This window comes from Glandiceps talaboti, chromosome 8 (assembly GCF_964340395.1).
Source record: "Glandiceps talaboti chromosome 8, keGlaTala1.1, whole genome shotgun sequence".
NCBI lineage: Eukaryota > Metazoa > Hemichordata > Enteropneusta > Spengelidae > Glandiceps > Glandiceps talaboti.
Genome location: NC_135556.1, coordinates 16,553,858 through 16,570,023, shown reverse-complemented (window position 1 = coordinate 16,570,023; position 16,166 = coordinate 16,553,858). Strand labels below are relative to the sequence as shown.

The 16,166-nt window shown below is 38.3% G+C and overlaps 2 protein-coding genes across 3 annotated transcripts; both read left to right on the top strand.

The window, feature by feature from the left end:
• Positions 1–7,764: 7,764 nt before the first annotated feature.
• On the top strand, positions 7,765–11,162 carry LOC144439271 (uncharacterized). Its single transcript, XM_078128546.1, has 3 exons — positions 7,765–7,836; positions 10,346–11,084; positions 11,147–11,162. The coding sequence occupies exons 2-3, from the start codon at positions 10,348–10,350 to the stop codon at positions 11,160–11,162; spliced, it is 753 nt and encodes a 250-aa protein (XP_077984672.1). The 5' UTR covers positions 7,765–7,836; positions 10,346–10,347.
• LOC144438639 (uncharacterized) lies at positions 11,125–15,540 on the top strand. 2 transcript variants are annotated; one of them, XM_078127755.1, is made up of 3 exons: positions 11,125–13,224; positions 13,662–13,719; positions 14,058–15,540. In XM_078127755.1, exons 1-3 carry the CDS (start codon positions 11,167–11,169, stop codon positions 14,483–14,485), a joined length of 2,544 nt encoding a protein of 847 aa, XP_077983881.1. In that variant the 5' UTR covers positions 11,125–11,166; the 3' UTR covers positions 14,486–15,540. The 2 variants fall into 2 exon arrangements, with proteins under 2 accessions (XP_077983881.1, XP_077983880.1); XM_078127754.1 differs by having other exon boundaries at positions 13,662–13,734.
• The last annotated feature ends 626 nt before the right edge of the window (positions 15,541–16,166 follow it).

Below are 16,166 nucleotides of genomic sequence, written 5' to 3'. Positions count from 1 at the left end.
TGTACGTGTACGTATACAAATTGGTGATACTTTCATTTTAACGATCATGCTTTCAACAGTCTGCAGGTAAACTAAATCAGAAGACATAGTTGAACCATTTTGTTTTATCAAGGTTCACAAATTTCAGAAATAAATGATAATTTTCGCTCGGATACAGTTCGTGGGGCCGGATCGTGGGGTCGCTGTCGTGCAATCAGCGACGTTGTGATTGTTCTAATCCTGCCGTAGAGGGCGTAATTTTGATACTTTTGCCAGATTGAATATTTCAATAATCATTCCTTTATAAATCTGATACATTGCATTATGAAATGTGACAACACGCAAGCTTACGATAACAGACTTTATCTGAGTTGCCATATATTGTAGGCGCTACCAGCCACTTCTCTGTACGTACCCCGTCGGGTTATATTTACAATAATCCAAGTCACCATTTTCGCACTCGATTTTCAAAATGTTTTGTTCTTTTTGGACATTTGCTGACATCAGATCTAACCGACTTCCGTCCCTCATAACCCGCTAGACATATGTACTACTGAAAAAATTCTTGTGAAGACCGTGCAGTTGTTTTAGTTCTTGACGTTGATGGCAGCATTACTAATACCAGTTGATATTGTTCGCAGTAAAGTAGACTAGATTAGACTGGGCTGTTTCCAGTCATAAAGTAGTAGAATGACGTCATATGAATAATAGCCTCGTTTTCATCCACATGATTGGCGTCCAACTTTCATAGTGTCATTAGTTATAGTGGTCTCAGGTTAGGGAGACTGATATAGTGTTCCCCAAGGTATTGATCTTGGCACAGTTGTTGTCAGCATTAGAGAAGGAAAACTTATATTTCTGTAAATCGTTAGCACAAGGTAAGCCGACACTAATGTCAAATCGTTTAAAATCTTTGTGAAGACAACCTTACAATTACCATGCATGTCTATGATACAGTGTTATTATCCACAGTCATACGTGTACATAATCATGTTCATTTAAGCTTTTCTCAATTTTCAAATAATTCTTTGTCAAAAGATGAGCAGGAAATCTAAGGTCATACATTTTATTGTCAATTCGACACAACTTAGGCCTAAATGATTAGAATTCGAATGTGATTACTTAAAGGGACACACTCTGTATTAACTTGATTGTTTTTTTTAGTTTTGTTTCAAACACTGATACAACATATTATGTTGAATCATCTCGACCATCAATTATAGCTCTCATCAGGTATTTGTATATGGCATAGGTTTGGGAATAAATATTTTTTTTCGAAAAACTTCAGCCTCAGTTAACAAGCTTTGTTGAGCATATCTGATTGCCTTCAAAGTAAGGTGTATTTCGTATTTCCATTTTGTATGTACTAACTTAAGTCGAAAACTGGGCCTCGTTCGGTTACAATCTGACAAAGTTAGGGAAGCATTAGAAAAGTTCCCGTTTTGGCATTCTTTATACACAACTCAATTCATACAATTGTTAGCATATGAAACCAAGGAAAGATCATGTCAGTTCTCATTTTGGTAGGTTAAACGTCTGTAAGAAGGGGCTATGCAATTTTTTGTTAGGAGTCACTCGAGCTTGTTTACAGTCTAATGTGCACAACAAAAAACAAGAAGTGTCGCTAATGTATGTAAACTGAATACCCCACACCTTTTGATGATTCTTGTGCCTGCACGCAATCACTGGCAATCCAGCCTTCGGTTTACTAAGATAGACGCAAACTAAATCTACTGTTCCTCAATGTGATAGATGTACACAAGTGGGTGATAGTGGTTCCTCTGTTGTGCAATTCTAATCATCCTGTGATAAACATAGTGTAAACATTGGAAGTCCCAAAATAACACTGCAAGTTCTTAATGAACTACATTTCAGAGACGCCTCTCTGCTGAAACTATAATTAAACCAACGTCCTAGTTTTTCACTGTTGTATCAACAGGTTGCGACAATAGTTTTAGTTTGTGGCTGTGCATAATAGAAGGCTCAATTACCAGAGTAATATCAGTATGAGAAATTCTAAGACTAATACACTACTAGCACGGTTTTCCAAAACCGACAGCTCGCTCACACATGACCTCAAATTTGATAGTTTGCATGACCTTTATCATCGCACATGAACATGTAAACTTGCTTGGTTGATACTATAGGTCCTGGATGCGAATAATGTTGCTACAAATGAGCGCACTATGTTCTGTCCCTCCCTGCACATACACTTGATGTAATAACAAAATCTTTACTGGTAGTAGAATTCAGGTATTTTTTTTAAATACCCACTCAAACAAGCAAGTTGTAACAGTATTCATATTTAAACGTAATTTCATATATCCATCCATACAAGCAAAATTACATACGGTATCCCTGTGGAGTACCACACTAGTCAGGAATGGATACTTCAATATTTTTCTCAAACTTGAATAAAAGCATGTTCATTGCCATTAATTTATCAAAAATATAAATACTATCATTATATATAATGTATATAATGTATTTTACCATGGTGTGGGAAAGGTAGACTTACGCTGATTTGATATGCAAAACAGACCTTTCGTTTCCTTGGTAACGTTGTTAATAAGAAACAACGTTATTATAACTTATATTGCTTTTATTGTTTGAATTTGTTTTAAGGATGAAGGAATATATGAAAAGATTGTGGCACCAGTTCCATCTCATCGATCCTCATGATGTAGGCAACCTGGTTTCGAATAGCTCTCTACACGAGAAGCATAAATATTTAGAAAAGAATGGCACCCTTCCTAGTAATGATGTCAAAGTCCAACTCCTTGGTGATGCTGGTGTAGGAAAGACTAGCTTAAGGAGGAGACTCATGGGTGAAAAATTCAACCCCGATGAAAAGAAAACAGTTGGCGTAGATACCCTGGAGTGTGAATCTGTTGAAGTCGACGAGAGATGGCGACATGTCAGTTCTAAACAAGATGAGTACACACACAAAATGTCTTGGTTACTTGCAAAAACAGCCGTGGAGGACAGTAACAAGAGTGAAATAAGAAATAACCGCGATAACAAGTTGGGGTTCCTCGCTATTTACTTACTAATTGTATTTTCTGTAATAGGTAATATTCTCCTAGCTGAAATCCTTCAACTGCAAAATGGGTTTATTTTCTCATTTTCTATATTTGTCCTCGTCTTCAGATTCTTTACAGATAGCATCACTTCTTCAAAACTTGCAGCAGGACTTGCACTATTGCTTGTCTTCATCGAAAAGTTGTCCAACTTTAATAGAGAGTATGCCATACTAATCGAGTCACGGACAGACTTATCACAGGCTGTTACGTTGATAGTTTTTCTTGTGACAATCATTGGTGGATTTGCACTCGGAGTATTCATCACCACGACTTTTAATATAGGTATGTTGTTTGGGTTTTCGGTCACTTTATCTCCACTGAAAACAAAAGAGGATGACCCATCCGTACCCTTCCCGTCCCACACATGGTACACGGAGAAAGCCGTCATAATCATAGGTTTAGCCGTAGGCTTCTCAATACACAAACTGTATGTTAAACTTAGAGGAAAGAACTTTCGTACTTTAGCCATTGGGATGAAACTGAGATGGACCTTTTTTGTTCAAATCATGATATTGTCACTCCCTGTCGTTGTTGGGGTATTGTCACCTATTTTCTTTTCGTTGCACATGTATGCATTTATGTCCAATGTTTTGGTGACTTTTGGAATGTCTCTGGGAGTAGAATTTGGGCCCGTCGTGAATGGTGTTTTTCAGCTCGGTGCACCAATTCTTTTACCCATAAGAATGGCACTTGGACTTATCATAGCCTGTTTCTGTGGGTATAGACTGCCAGATTCTTATGCTCTTTCTTCTATGATTGCAATTCTATATGGCATCTTCTTTTTGGTATTTGACGTGTACCGAAGGATATACGCAGAAACAAGTCACTTTCGATACATTAATCAGCACGTTATCAACCTGAGGGATTTAAAAAGAACTAGCCTACCGCTAAAATTGAACGTATGGGATTTTGCTGGCGACGAATTTTATTACAATACGCACCACGTATTTATAGCACCACGTGCAATATTTTTGGTTGTGTTTAATCTAGCCAAATGTTTAGATGATGAATCAATGGAAAGAGAAGTAAAGCGTCTCCTGTTTTGGCTTCACTCCACATGCACACACTCAAGTCCAAATTCGATGATATTCATCGTAGGAACTCATAAAACCTCTGTAGAGGTCGACCTACGGCAAAGGGTTGCAATTCACTTGAAGGAAACGCTGTATGATACCAACTCCATGTACTGTGATCGTCTTGCGATTAACTCGGACAATACACCTCTCTGGATGGTTGAAAACTCTGCACGCTCTGATGGAGACGTGGAAGAACTGCAAGCTGCCATTCGAAAACAATGTATTTGCACCACCAGTGATAAGGAAAACACGTTCCCGGTCCGATGGTTTAAATTCAAATATATTCTCCAGAATGACAATAATGTAAAGAAAGCCATGAATTTGAAGGATGTTCTTAGATATGGCGAGTTACTAGCATCGGTAGTCTTAGGGAAGACTGTGCTGGAGTGTAACGATAGTGCCAATATACAAGGGATAATGCCTTTTAAGGATGTGTTTGATTACGCACGAAGGCACTGTGGTGTCGAAACCAGAGAAGAGGTGGTTCGTATGCTGCAATTCTTCCATGACACCGGTCACTTGATCTACATCAGTAATGACCCAATACTGAGACAATTTGTGCTGATGAGTCCAAGGTTGCTTATCGACGCTTTCAAATTGATTGTAAACATACCCCAAGAGAAGGACAGAAAACCTAGTCTTGCTTCTAAGTGGAACCGTCTATCCAAAGAGGGCATCATTCACCATAAGCTTCTTGAAAGTTTATTAGAAAGCATCACGGAACACACTCATGTACTTCTGACACTTCTTCAGTGTTATGATTTCCTGCGCCCTTTAGGAAGAATGGCTACGGTGAAAGAGTATGTCATTCCATCTGCAACACCCATGTATGAAGGTGACCCGGTTGATCTTGGGCCTGGACTTCCATTCAAAACGTTCTATTTTGATTTTGGATTCTTCAAACCAGATTCGATATACTCAAGACTTGTTTCCAGGTGTATTTCAAGTTGTTTCCACGAGTCGCATAATTTCAAAATTTACCGTAACGTTGGAAAGGTTACACATGAAGAGTTCTCCTTTCGACTCGACTTAACCGAACAATCACCCGCGCAGCATTTAATCAGAGTCACCGTTGCTTTGGTGCACGGATGTAACCCTTATGAACTCTTCAGTAAGTTGAACGGAGATATCCAGGCCATTCGTTGTAGAGAATTTCCTGAGCTGAAATATCGATGCGGTATTCTTTGTACATCTCCTCATGAGCGCGCAGAGAATGAGAATGCGCTTCATATCCTGTCGTTTTGTAACCAGGAAGGGACCTTCCCATGTATTGGATCAACATTCACTGCATTCTGTGGTAGAGCCATGCATCGTACTGCATTGACAACATACATGGAAGATGAACATGTAAGTACAGAAACGAGTTCTCGCAATGGCAACTCGTGGTATACTAGGCTAGGTCCTTTCAACTAACAGACTGGTGGCACTATGATGCCATTGGTCAATGTAATACTTAACTTGTAATATCCCAGGCAAGGGAAGTCAATAAATGATAATATTATCGCACAATTCTTATTGTCTCTATGATTTCAACTGAATATTATAACATGCACAAGACAAATGCAAGTTTACATATTGGAACAGAAAATACGGGATATATTACATGTAAAGCTTATACATATACATTGGTCGTTCTAGGACACGTATGTTTACTTATTTTGGTTTTGCGGTGCTCGAAATATAATTAAACCTGTTCAAATTTGCCACAATTTTCATTATTTTTAAAATTAAATTTCAGCTTGTGCAGGAATATTCCCTGATGTTACTCTTCATTGAACCGGAAAAATACTATCGTCTCTGACTCGTAGCGACAAATCCCCCTATGTCATTCGTATTTTCTCTCTTTGAAATAAATAAAACATTTGGGGGAATATAAATACACACTAATGCTACAAATCCTTCAAATTTTAAGTATTTCTCTCCTTTTTCCCCCAGTCCCAGATTTCCAGCATAACTTGAATGACAAGAACATTTCTAAGGAAGTAAGGAAAGGTTGGTATATTTAATTTACTGTTCTTTATTGTTTTCAGACTAGTGACATACACAGTTCCTCATGAAAGTGCACGCACGCACGCACGCACGCACGCACGCACGCACGAAAGGAGGGTGGGTGGGAGGCCTGGCTACCTGCCTGCCTGCCTAGCTGGCTGCCTGGCTGGTTGGCTGGCGTTGCGATCTTTGATACTTGGTATGAAGAGTTCACGTAGTAAGAGAGGGACCGTCTAGAACGAAATAAGTCCCTTACAAATGTAGCAACTTTAAAAAGTGGATATTTGTTAACAGTACTTGTTTTAAAAAAATGGACATGGTCATTTATCATTTGTTTGCAGCATCATAATTGATAGTGAACGTGTAACTTTGTTATTAAACGTGTCCGTTCATTTTCTCTGTGTTTACCAAGCTCCCGGCATAGTGAACGTATAACTTGGTAGGTGTGTCCGGTTCGTTGATTTTTTTAATGTGTTTGCTGCCCGCTTTCGGTTATTTTTGTTCGATAGTTGTTGCACAAGAGGTTCTGGATAGAATGATAACTACACAACCAAGTACTAAAAAAGCGACTACGCACACTTTATTGGTCATTAATAAAACTCCTACAAATCACATATTCATTAGCTTATATAGGGTTACCAACATCCCATAAATATTGGCGCGAACGTGATACGGGACCTATTTATGATTGGTTACTGAGGAAAGGAGTTTGACTGGTCAATAGGGAAGGGACTGCATCAAAATTCCATTAATCGGATTGGTTGAGAAGCTCTCAGTCAGAATCCTAAAATTTACCCAAGTAAGTTCAGTATGAATGTTAGTCTGGATGTCAACGTGGTTTCTAACTAAAAATTTTTAAATTGCATCGCAGGACTTCTAGAGTAACGACTTTGACTGTACTGTGAATTGAGGTATGTGTAAATTGTAACGATACCGTATAGGAACTAGACTGTATGACTGTAAAGTTTAGTAATGGATCTATTGCTACATGTGACTGTTCTTCTTTTTCATTTCCGTGGATTAAGCCATAGGGGCACGTAGTGTTTCTCAGATTGTTGCTTTCCTTGTCTATGGGCGAAATATAACAAACGTTTTGACTATAGTTTCCTACCTGTGAGGAAATATATGTATAGAGATTGATACATTTGTAGCAGCAGGATTCGTGTGAAATTTTTTAGAAAACGACAATCTAAGCAATAATACGTGCCCCTGTGGATAAAGCTGGGTTTGTGAGATAAAGTAGTAATACCACCTGGACATATCGAGGTCACAGAACTATACACACTGATACGGAAGAAGATCAAAAAATTGTTGTTGTTCTCCAATTACATGTAAGTACGGTTACATATAATGGGGAAGTGCACAGTGATATTATATTTGCATGATCCCATGAACACACATTACAAACAGTAATCACAAGTAGATTGTGCAACTTGAGAAACGCGTGTCCACACACAGTTCGTGACCCCGTACGAGACGTCGTCTCTCACATCTCGTGAGTCACATGATGATTTTGAAGCTATATGAATGACCTCTGTGAATGACAATAGATCTACGAAAGTGAAAGCCGGTACGAGGATATGACGTCAACAACATCTTCATTTTGTATATGTTTGCCCTCACCGTATGACGCTGACCAAGAGTTGCATTATATGCTTATAACTGAAGATTTTGTTACATAATCCGATACATTACTGACAAATCCAGAGGTGGGTAATTTGAAACTTCACATTATTTTGTAATGCATGTGAATATGTCGTGGGTTACTCTCACAGTGTTGTTTTATTGCTAATTTACGACAGGAAGAAGTGACCACTGAACGGAACGGGTTAGCTAGCTGTTTCTGCCAGTGTCCTATCAGATTAACGCAACAGCCTCTATCTGTACTGTTCACCAATCCCTATCGCCCCAGAATAATTTCGCAATTGTTGTCAAAAATTACCTGTTATAGCCTCTAATCCTCAAACCTGGAAAATTTCCATGTATGACCTACTTTCATGCCATCGTTGACAAGTGTATGTATAGTATTATTTATATATTCTAAACTATACAGACGCGAACACCCAGCATCCAGGCTAGTCCTGCTTGCATGCGGAGTAATCCGGGACTCGATTCTGACAATTGTCCCTCCTACTCCGGATCCGGTGTTTAGAGTCAAGTCAGTAATACAGACTCGTGCACCGTCATGTAAGCAGGACTATACGTAGCTACATCCAGGCGTGCCATCTCGATTTTGCTGATTAAAGACCATCATTGGTCATTGCACAGTAATCATACTGTGAAACGTTGCTGACAAACGACCTGTACAACAATTTCAAGACGTTTTATAGCGAGTAGAATTTACGGCAAGAAACGATTTGGCACCCCTCCTCGTACTCGCAAAAAAATGTCATGCTCCCTCTCGAAATGAACCCCTATACTGAAAGATTAGCCGCAGTGGGGCTCCAATATCCCCAATACTGAAAGATTAGCCGCAGTGGGGCTCTAATATCCCCAATACTGAAAGATTAACCGCCGTGGGTGCTCTTCTAATCCCTTCCTACTAGTTTGATGGGGAAAGGGGTGATAAGAATGCTACTGGCGACATATTTTTACATTCTAGGCTCTCCCCTCTATCTTCATTTTTGGGAAAGGTCGCATTCCCATGATAGCTTCTGGTGGGGAGGGTGCGGGGTGTCCCAGGTCCATGGTGAAAACATTTTTGAAAATAAGGACATGTAGGAGCCCACATTTAGAGTCATAAAATATCAAACCATGCAATAATTTAAAATCATGGAATACTTGAAAATACCACAGTTATTTTATGAAATTTACCTTTCGGTAATGTGAGTCTTCTCCTCCATATTTCTGCTAAATTAGTGGCATTGCCAAACTCATATGGATGTCTCTTTTAAAATTTACTCTTAAAACAATTAAGAATTACCAATCAGTAATCAGTAACTTCTCGTTTTTTCCACTATTTATTGGTGTTATTCTTCTCACAATAACCTTTCAAAGTTGAGAATTTGTAAATATGTCACAGATTACAATCAAAGTTGTAAATATGTCATAGATTTACAAGCATTGAAAATCTATGTAGGAATTACATCCATATTCTACAATTAAATTCACATGACCAGCGTGAAAGGAATAGACACAACTGTGATTTTCGAGATACAATGAAGTACATGTAAGTAGATATGTAACGGTGAAAAGGGTAGAGAACTCGGTAAGCCTTACCCGAGAGCAAAGAATTTGTACATTTGCAAATATGTAGAGGATGAGTACCGTTTTGTACTAGTGTGCCCTAAATACCAAAAGGTCAGATCTAAGTTTATTCCTGAATTTTATTTCTCAAATGCATGTGATTGGAAATTTATTTTGTTAATACAGTCAACAAACACTTCCATTCTTCAAAACCTTGGAAAATTTACATTCTTTGACATGAAAATACGAAAACAGCTTTAGGAAGAAAACCTCTCTACATAAGATGATTTATTTATTCTATGTTGAACGTACATTGTACTTTTGTGACCATGAACCATTATTCTTTATTCAGATATGTACATTTAAGGCCCATGGCCTAGAGTGCCGAATAAACTTTATTAATATTGTGGTCAAAGTGCCACTGTACTCAAACAGATTTACTGATTGAAACCAACGAGTTCTATTTGACTAACACATCAACAAAATGTTAGCTCTATGTGATCGATGACGGCACACAGTACAGGGCTAGGGATACTGGGATACTAGTATATGAGTACAATTATGCAGTAGAAATTTAAAAAAAAAAAAACAAGTTTTAGCTATTTATGCGAAGCTTCGAGGACTGTGAGAGAGTCTACGAGTTCTATATACTTCTATTGGTAATTCCAACAACCAAAGAATAATCTGTGGCCCCCAGGGTCATGGTTTAGAAATGTTTACATTGTGAAAACTACGCAACAATGGTATAACACATAAATAAACATACAGTAATGAATGGCAAAATGATTTCACAGCATACTTTTGTAACATTTCTCTTTTTATCTTAGTAGCTATGTCCTTTGATTATTTGATATTAAATATTAGCCATGTATATTTTGATTTGGTAGTAAATATTAACTATTCCATCCCCATGGGCTGGTTAAACGTATTTTGTTGGTGTTCAACTTGGTCTGCATGTTGTGTAAACTAATTATATTACGTTGCTGTTTTCAGAAATTAAGCAAGGCACATAATGTACTTTTTCAATTTCAGATATGAGGGGATATCTGTCGAGACTTTGGCAGTTTCATCTGATTGATCCCCATGATGCAGGTAATTTAGCGTCCGGCAACACAATTCAAGCGAGATATAAAAATGCGGAAAGGTTCGGGAACCTTCCCAGAAGTGATGTCAAAGTCCAACTCCTTGGTGATGCTGGTGTAGGGAAGACTAGCCTAAGAAAGAAACTCATGGGTGAAAAATTTGATCCGAAAGAAGGAAAGACTGTTGGCGTAGACACTCAGATGTGTGAATCTGTTGATGTCGACGAGAGATGGCGACAGATAAGTTCAGAAGAGGATGAATACAAGTATAAATTATCATGGTTAATTGCAAAGAGTGTGATAGAGGATAGTAATGGAAGTCTGAACACTGACCAGAGAGGGAGCCTTGTTGGTTTCCTGGTGATAAGTCTCCTAATCGTATTCTCTTTATCTGCAAACATAATCCTTGCTTTAAACTTTCACTTTGCTAATAGATTTGTCTTGTCATATGTATCGCTGTTCCTGACCTTCCGATTGTTTTCAAGCACAACCATTTCTTATAAGCTGGCAGCAGGATTTTCATTGGCACTGGTGTTTATCGAAAAGCTGTATTACTTCAATAAAGAATTTGTGCATACATTTATGGATCCACAGATATCCAAGTTGTTGGTATGCTTTGTTTATGGTTCCACATCATTTGGTGGATTTTTCATTGGGGTGATTCTGAGTACGAGTTTTTGCAATGGTATGTTGATTGTTTTTTCAACTATGCTCGTCCCATCTTATAGTAAAGACATTCTTCCCAACCCAGCGCTATCTTTCTATGACGACATGTCAGCATTGGTGATCGGCTTTGGTAGTGGATACACAGTGCATAAGATTTACATTTATCTCAGAGGAGAACATCTAAACAGGTTGTCATTTTGGATAAAGTTCGGGTGTGCCGTTCTCGTTCAAGTCATTATACTGGCATTACTGGTTCTCGTCAGATTTTTAACACCATGGTTATCAGAAGTGTTTGTGTACACGTGTATGTCCAACACTTTGCTAGTTTTCGGGATGTCACTAGGTGTAGAATTTGGACCAACCATTAACGGTGTCTTTCGTCTAGGTAGACCTTTCCTTTGGCCAATAAGAGTAGTAGTTGGTATAGTTATTGCTTACATATGTGGTTATAAACCGCCAATCACGTTCACTATAAATTCGTTCTTGGCAGTTGTTTCTGGCTTATTTATCTTATCCATTGAGATGTACCGTTCGAAAACTGCAGAAACTGGTCATCAGGTACCCATTCGATTTGTTACGAAGCATGTCATCGACCAAAGGGAACTGAAAAGGACCAGCCTTCCAGTAAAACTTAGCCTCTGGGATTTTGCTGGTGACGACTTCTTCTATAACACGCATCAAGTTTTCATAGCTTCACGTGCCATATTTTTGGTTGTGTTTAGTCTAGCTGAATGTGCAGACATTGAATCTATAGAAAGTGTTGTTCAGCGCCTTCTTTTTTGGCTTCATTCTATTTGTACACATACATTAAATTCGAATTCGTTAATATTCATCGTTGGAACCCACAGAGACTCTGTTGACAACACTATAAGGCAAAACGTTGCAAGGTATTTGAAGAAGACACTGTATGATACCAACTCTATGTACTGTAATCGTCTCGTCATTAACTCGGACAATACTCCTCTCTGGGTGGTTGAAAACTCCATGTCAACTGATAACGACGTAAAGGAACTTCAAACTGCCATTCGAGGGCGTTGTTTGGCCATCGATGACGACGAAAACACATATCCTGTTCGCTGGCTCAAATTTAAAAGCTTGCTCAAAAGAGAAATTGCAGTAAACACAACGGTTGGTGTACCAGGTCTTTATGCCACACTGTCACGCATAGTGTCAACCCTTTGGAACCCAGAAAGCGTAGATGATGTCTATGATAAGGGCATTTTGCCTTTTAAGGACGTGTTTGATTACTCTCAAAAACACTGTGGTGTCGAAACCAGAGAAGAGGTGGTTCGTATGCTGCAATTCTTCCATGACACCGGTCACTTGATCTACATCAGTAATGACCCAATACTGAGACAATTTGTGCTGATGAATCCAAGGTTGCTTATCGACGCTTTCAAATTGATTGTAAACATACCCCAAGAGAAGGACAGAAAACCTAGTCTTGCTTCTAAGTGGAACCGTCTATCCAAAGATGGCATCATTCACCATAAGCTTCTTCAAAATTTATTAGAAAGCATCACGGAACACACTCGTGTACTTCTGACACTTCTTCAGTGTTATGATTTTCTGTGTCCCTTAGGAAGAATAGCATCGCCACCACACGGGTTTATGGTTGACGAATACATCATTCCATCTATGAGACCCATATACAAGGACGATTCCGATAGGCTTGGTCCTGTTCAGCCCTTCAAAAGGCTCTATTTCGATTTTGGATTCTTTAGACCTGATTCAATATTTTCAAGACTCGTGTCGAGATGTATCCAGATCTCACAATATTTCAAAGTATACCGCAACGTTGGAAGATTTACACTTGAAGGTTATTCTTTCAGAGTCGATTTAACAGAACACTCACCTGAACAACATTTCATAGTAGTTACCGTAGCGTTGGTGCAGGGGTCTAATCCATATGAACTTGTCAGTAGGCTGAATGCGTATATTCAAGCAATTCGTAGCCGGGAATTTCCGGACTTAATATACCGATGCGGTGTTCTTTGTCAATTCCCACCTCCACATGAAGATGTCACAAGTGAGGACGCACTCCATGTTCTTCCTCTTTGTAACCATGGGGATGATTTTCCAGCCATGGGTTCAACAGTTACTAAACTTTGTCAGGGAGCACCTCAAAGTATCGAACTAACATCAACTAATTGGAAAGAAGGGGTAAGTTAAAGTGCATCTAAATGGCATTTGTTTAGAATTTGAAATTAATAAATTGAGAATAATACTGTACCTCGAGTTTACATAGGGAAGAAATGAAATATAGCCAAACTTTAACTTTGTAGAGTGTTAGTCTACAACGACAGGAATGTTTGACAATATCGTTTACCTGTCTTGCCGTGTAGATTACTACTTTTATACTATATGCATAATTACTGAGACAATGGTCGCTATATACTATCTGTCTTTGTCCATCTCTATCCGAATTGGGCCTTTCTTTTGACACTCAGTTTGGTGTATCCTACTTTAGGAGAAGCACTACTTTGGCATCCTGTTTTGTTTCGGTAACATGGCAACGATTTGCATCACTGTACATACATATATTTGTATACATGCATGTCTTAGTATCTTTTATTTGTATTCGTGTATCCCGCCATCAGACCTTACATGATGAGCCAGGCCTAGGGATGTTGAGCCATGACTGTTGTCAGAGAATAGGTGAGGCACGTCCAGGTTCGTATATCCAGTCATTGTGTACTTATGTTTATTACAGCATGTTTATCATGTTTATGCTTCTTGATATTTGTCACTATTGTAACTTAGATTTGGTATAGGACTACCCATACATGTCGTTGAAGATTGTGTCAGCAATATAACACATGCGAAACTAATACATTTGAAAGCCCCATACATAATGTTCCTTCTGTGAAGGTGGCAGAGTGTGTGTGTGTGTGTGTGTGTGTGTGTGTAATACATTACAAGTCACACTTTAGCCCCCACATATTAACATATACTGCAATGTACTTACCTTACGTCTTTCCCCTTTTCTATTGTAGCTGATAATCCAGCCCTATATGACATCTATATCAGTTGTAGCCAACGCGACGATGTCTGGGTAAAAGATACATTACTACGTATTCTGCAAAATACTGAATGGCCTCTTTATGTTAAGGTTAATTCGTACACGAATCGGGAAGAGAATTCGGCCTACATCAAAAACTGTCCTGTAAAAATCCTTCTAGTCAACAGATTTTCGGCAAAGGATGGACGATGTGAAGAAGACAGAGAATTGGCATATCTTTACCATGAGAGTTCGAGTGTCATCCACATTTTGAACGACAAACATGAGATGGTTACCAAGATAAAAAAGGCTCTCCTCCCTTCGCATGTTTGCTTGGATTATATCAAGTACAAAACTACTGGGGAGGAGCAAGTATTTTATGAAGAATTACTAGAGCTGATCAGCAATGTGTTACGGGGATAAACGTATTGTATGTCGCGTGAGTGGACTAGGTTACTTAGAATGAAGTCATTTTATGAGCGCAAAGTCGACTATGATTTCAGATTATTTGTCATATGATTGTTCGCTGTTTTTCATGATATAACTTTAAACTGAACAGATTCCAAGCCAGATGCAATAGCCAATCGACCACACTGACTCCTATGATGCTTCTATCAAAGATAGAGATAAAATAGGCTAACCTGTTCAATTAATTACCTTAAATTACACTGCTTTAGACACATTTATTACATGTACTATGATCTCTAAATATATTAATTACAAGTAAAGCCACGACACTGAGACAGAGATAACCAGTGGCATAAGTCCACCGCACCAGTGTACTGAACACTGGTACGCAAATAACTTGAAATAGTCTGACAAAATAAAAAAAAATCTTCGTCCAAACTTGTTATATAGCTTTGGATACCCTACTAGTACTATTTCTAACACGTTTCCTAGGTAACCAGGTGTCACAATCTGTACTATAAGACAAAGTTTCTCTAAACAATCACGTGACTTGCCAAAACGGGGTTACGAGTCATACAAATACTTGTATTCACCCGTGACCCAGGGTTATCTGGAATTCAGCGACTGCTGAACGTCTAAACGCCAACTTCTGTTGAGACAAAGCGGGTACAGAGAACTAAGGAAACAACGGTTATTCAATACGGGATCGCCATAAAAGGAACGGTAGCGTTAAATCTGCCCCAAAGACCAAAAACGTACCGTCTGTACACGTCGGAAACATTGATACTTGATTTGTCAGGTAAGATCGTCAACTGCACATCTCGTCAGACAAGCTCAGAATATCGGAGTGCCTGGCCCACTTTTATGTTATTTAGTTACAAATAGTATTGACAAGGAAACAGAAATAGCATTTTTGAGTTCGGCGCACGTTGAACGGAAAATCAACATACATACTGATACAAAGGGTATATACGTATGGAAGACTTTTAAGGTTAGTCACAGAGATCATATTACATGTAATGGAAACAAGTTGGCTTGGCGCGTTTGTTTGTGTCAATCTTGTTTTTGAGAGGGGGGGGGGGTATTTTTACTGCATATTGAAAGAGTTCCAGTACTACCAAAACTATATATATATATATATATATATATATATATATATATATATATATATATATATATATATATATATATATATATATATATATATATATGTGTGTGTGTGTGTGTGTGTACAAACAAAAGCACCACTCAACACCCTAGGTAAAACCCGCCTTACACCACACGATTTATACGAGGTATATTCAGTACATCAACATCTCCTGACGAGTGATTTACTCACGAAACAGGCTTGTAGAGACGAAAAACCCGACTTGACTTACCGTTCTTCTACCCTCAACATATACTCCGCTCTGCGTGCAGACGTATCGAGCACTGTACTACGGATAAATCTTACCACTGACTTCCTATATATATATATATATATATATATATATATATATATATATATATATATATATATATATATATATATATATATATATATATATATATATATTCATATGAATGTAAGTGTTTCACTGGAGAGAAGAGTGCTCGATGCAAATATTAGCAGAGCATTATAGACTTAATTCAAAAGAATAAGGATTTAATAAGTCGTTACTCAGAGTTTCACTCTTCGAGCGATCTTCAGACAACT

Coding starts and splice junctions, on each gene's coding strand:
- LOC144438639 (XM_078127754.1), top strand. CDS start 11,167: ATGTCAGCATTGGTGATCGGCTTTGGTAGTGGATACACAGTGCATAAG. Junction 13,225..13,661: donor CAACTAATTGGAAAGAAGGG/GTAAGTTAAAGT, acceptor TCCCGCCATCAG/ACCTTACATGATGAGCCAGG. Junction 13,735..14,057: donor AATAGGTGAGGCACGTCCAG/GTTCGTATATCC, acceptor TTTCTATTGTAG/CTGATAATCCAGCCCTATAT.
- LOC144439271 (XM_078128546.1), top strand. CDS start 10,348: ATGAGGGGATATCTGTCGAGACTTTGGCAGTTTCATCTGATTGATCCC.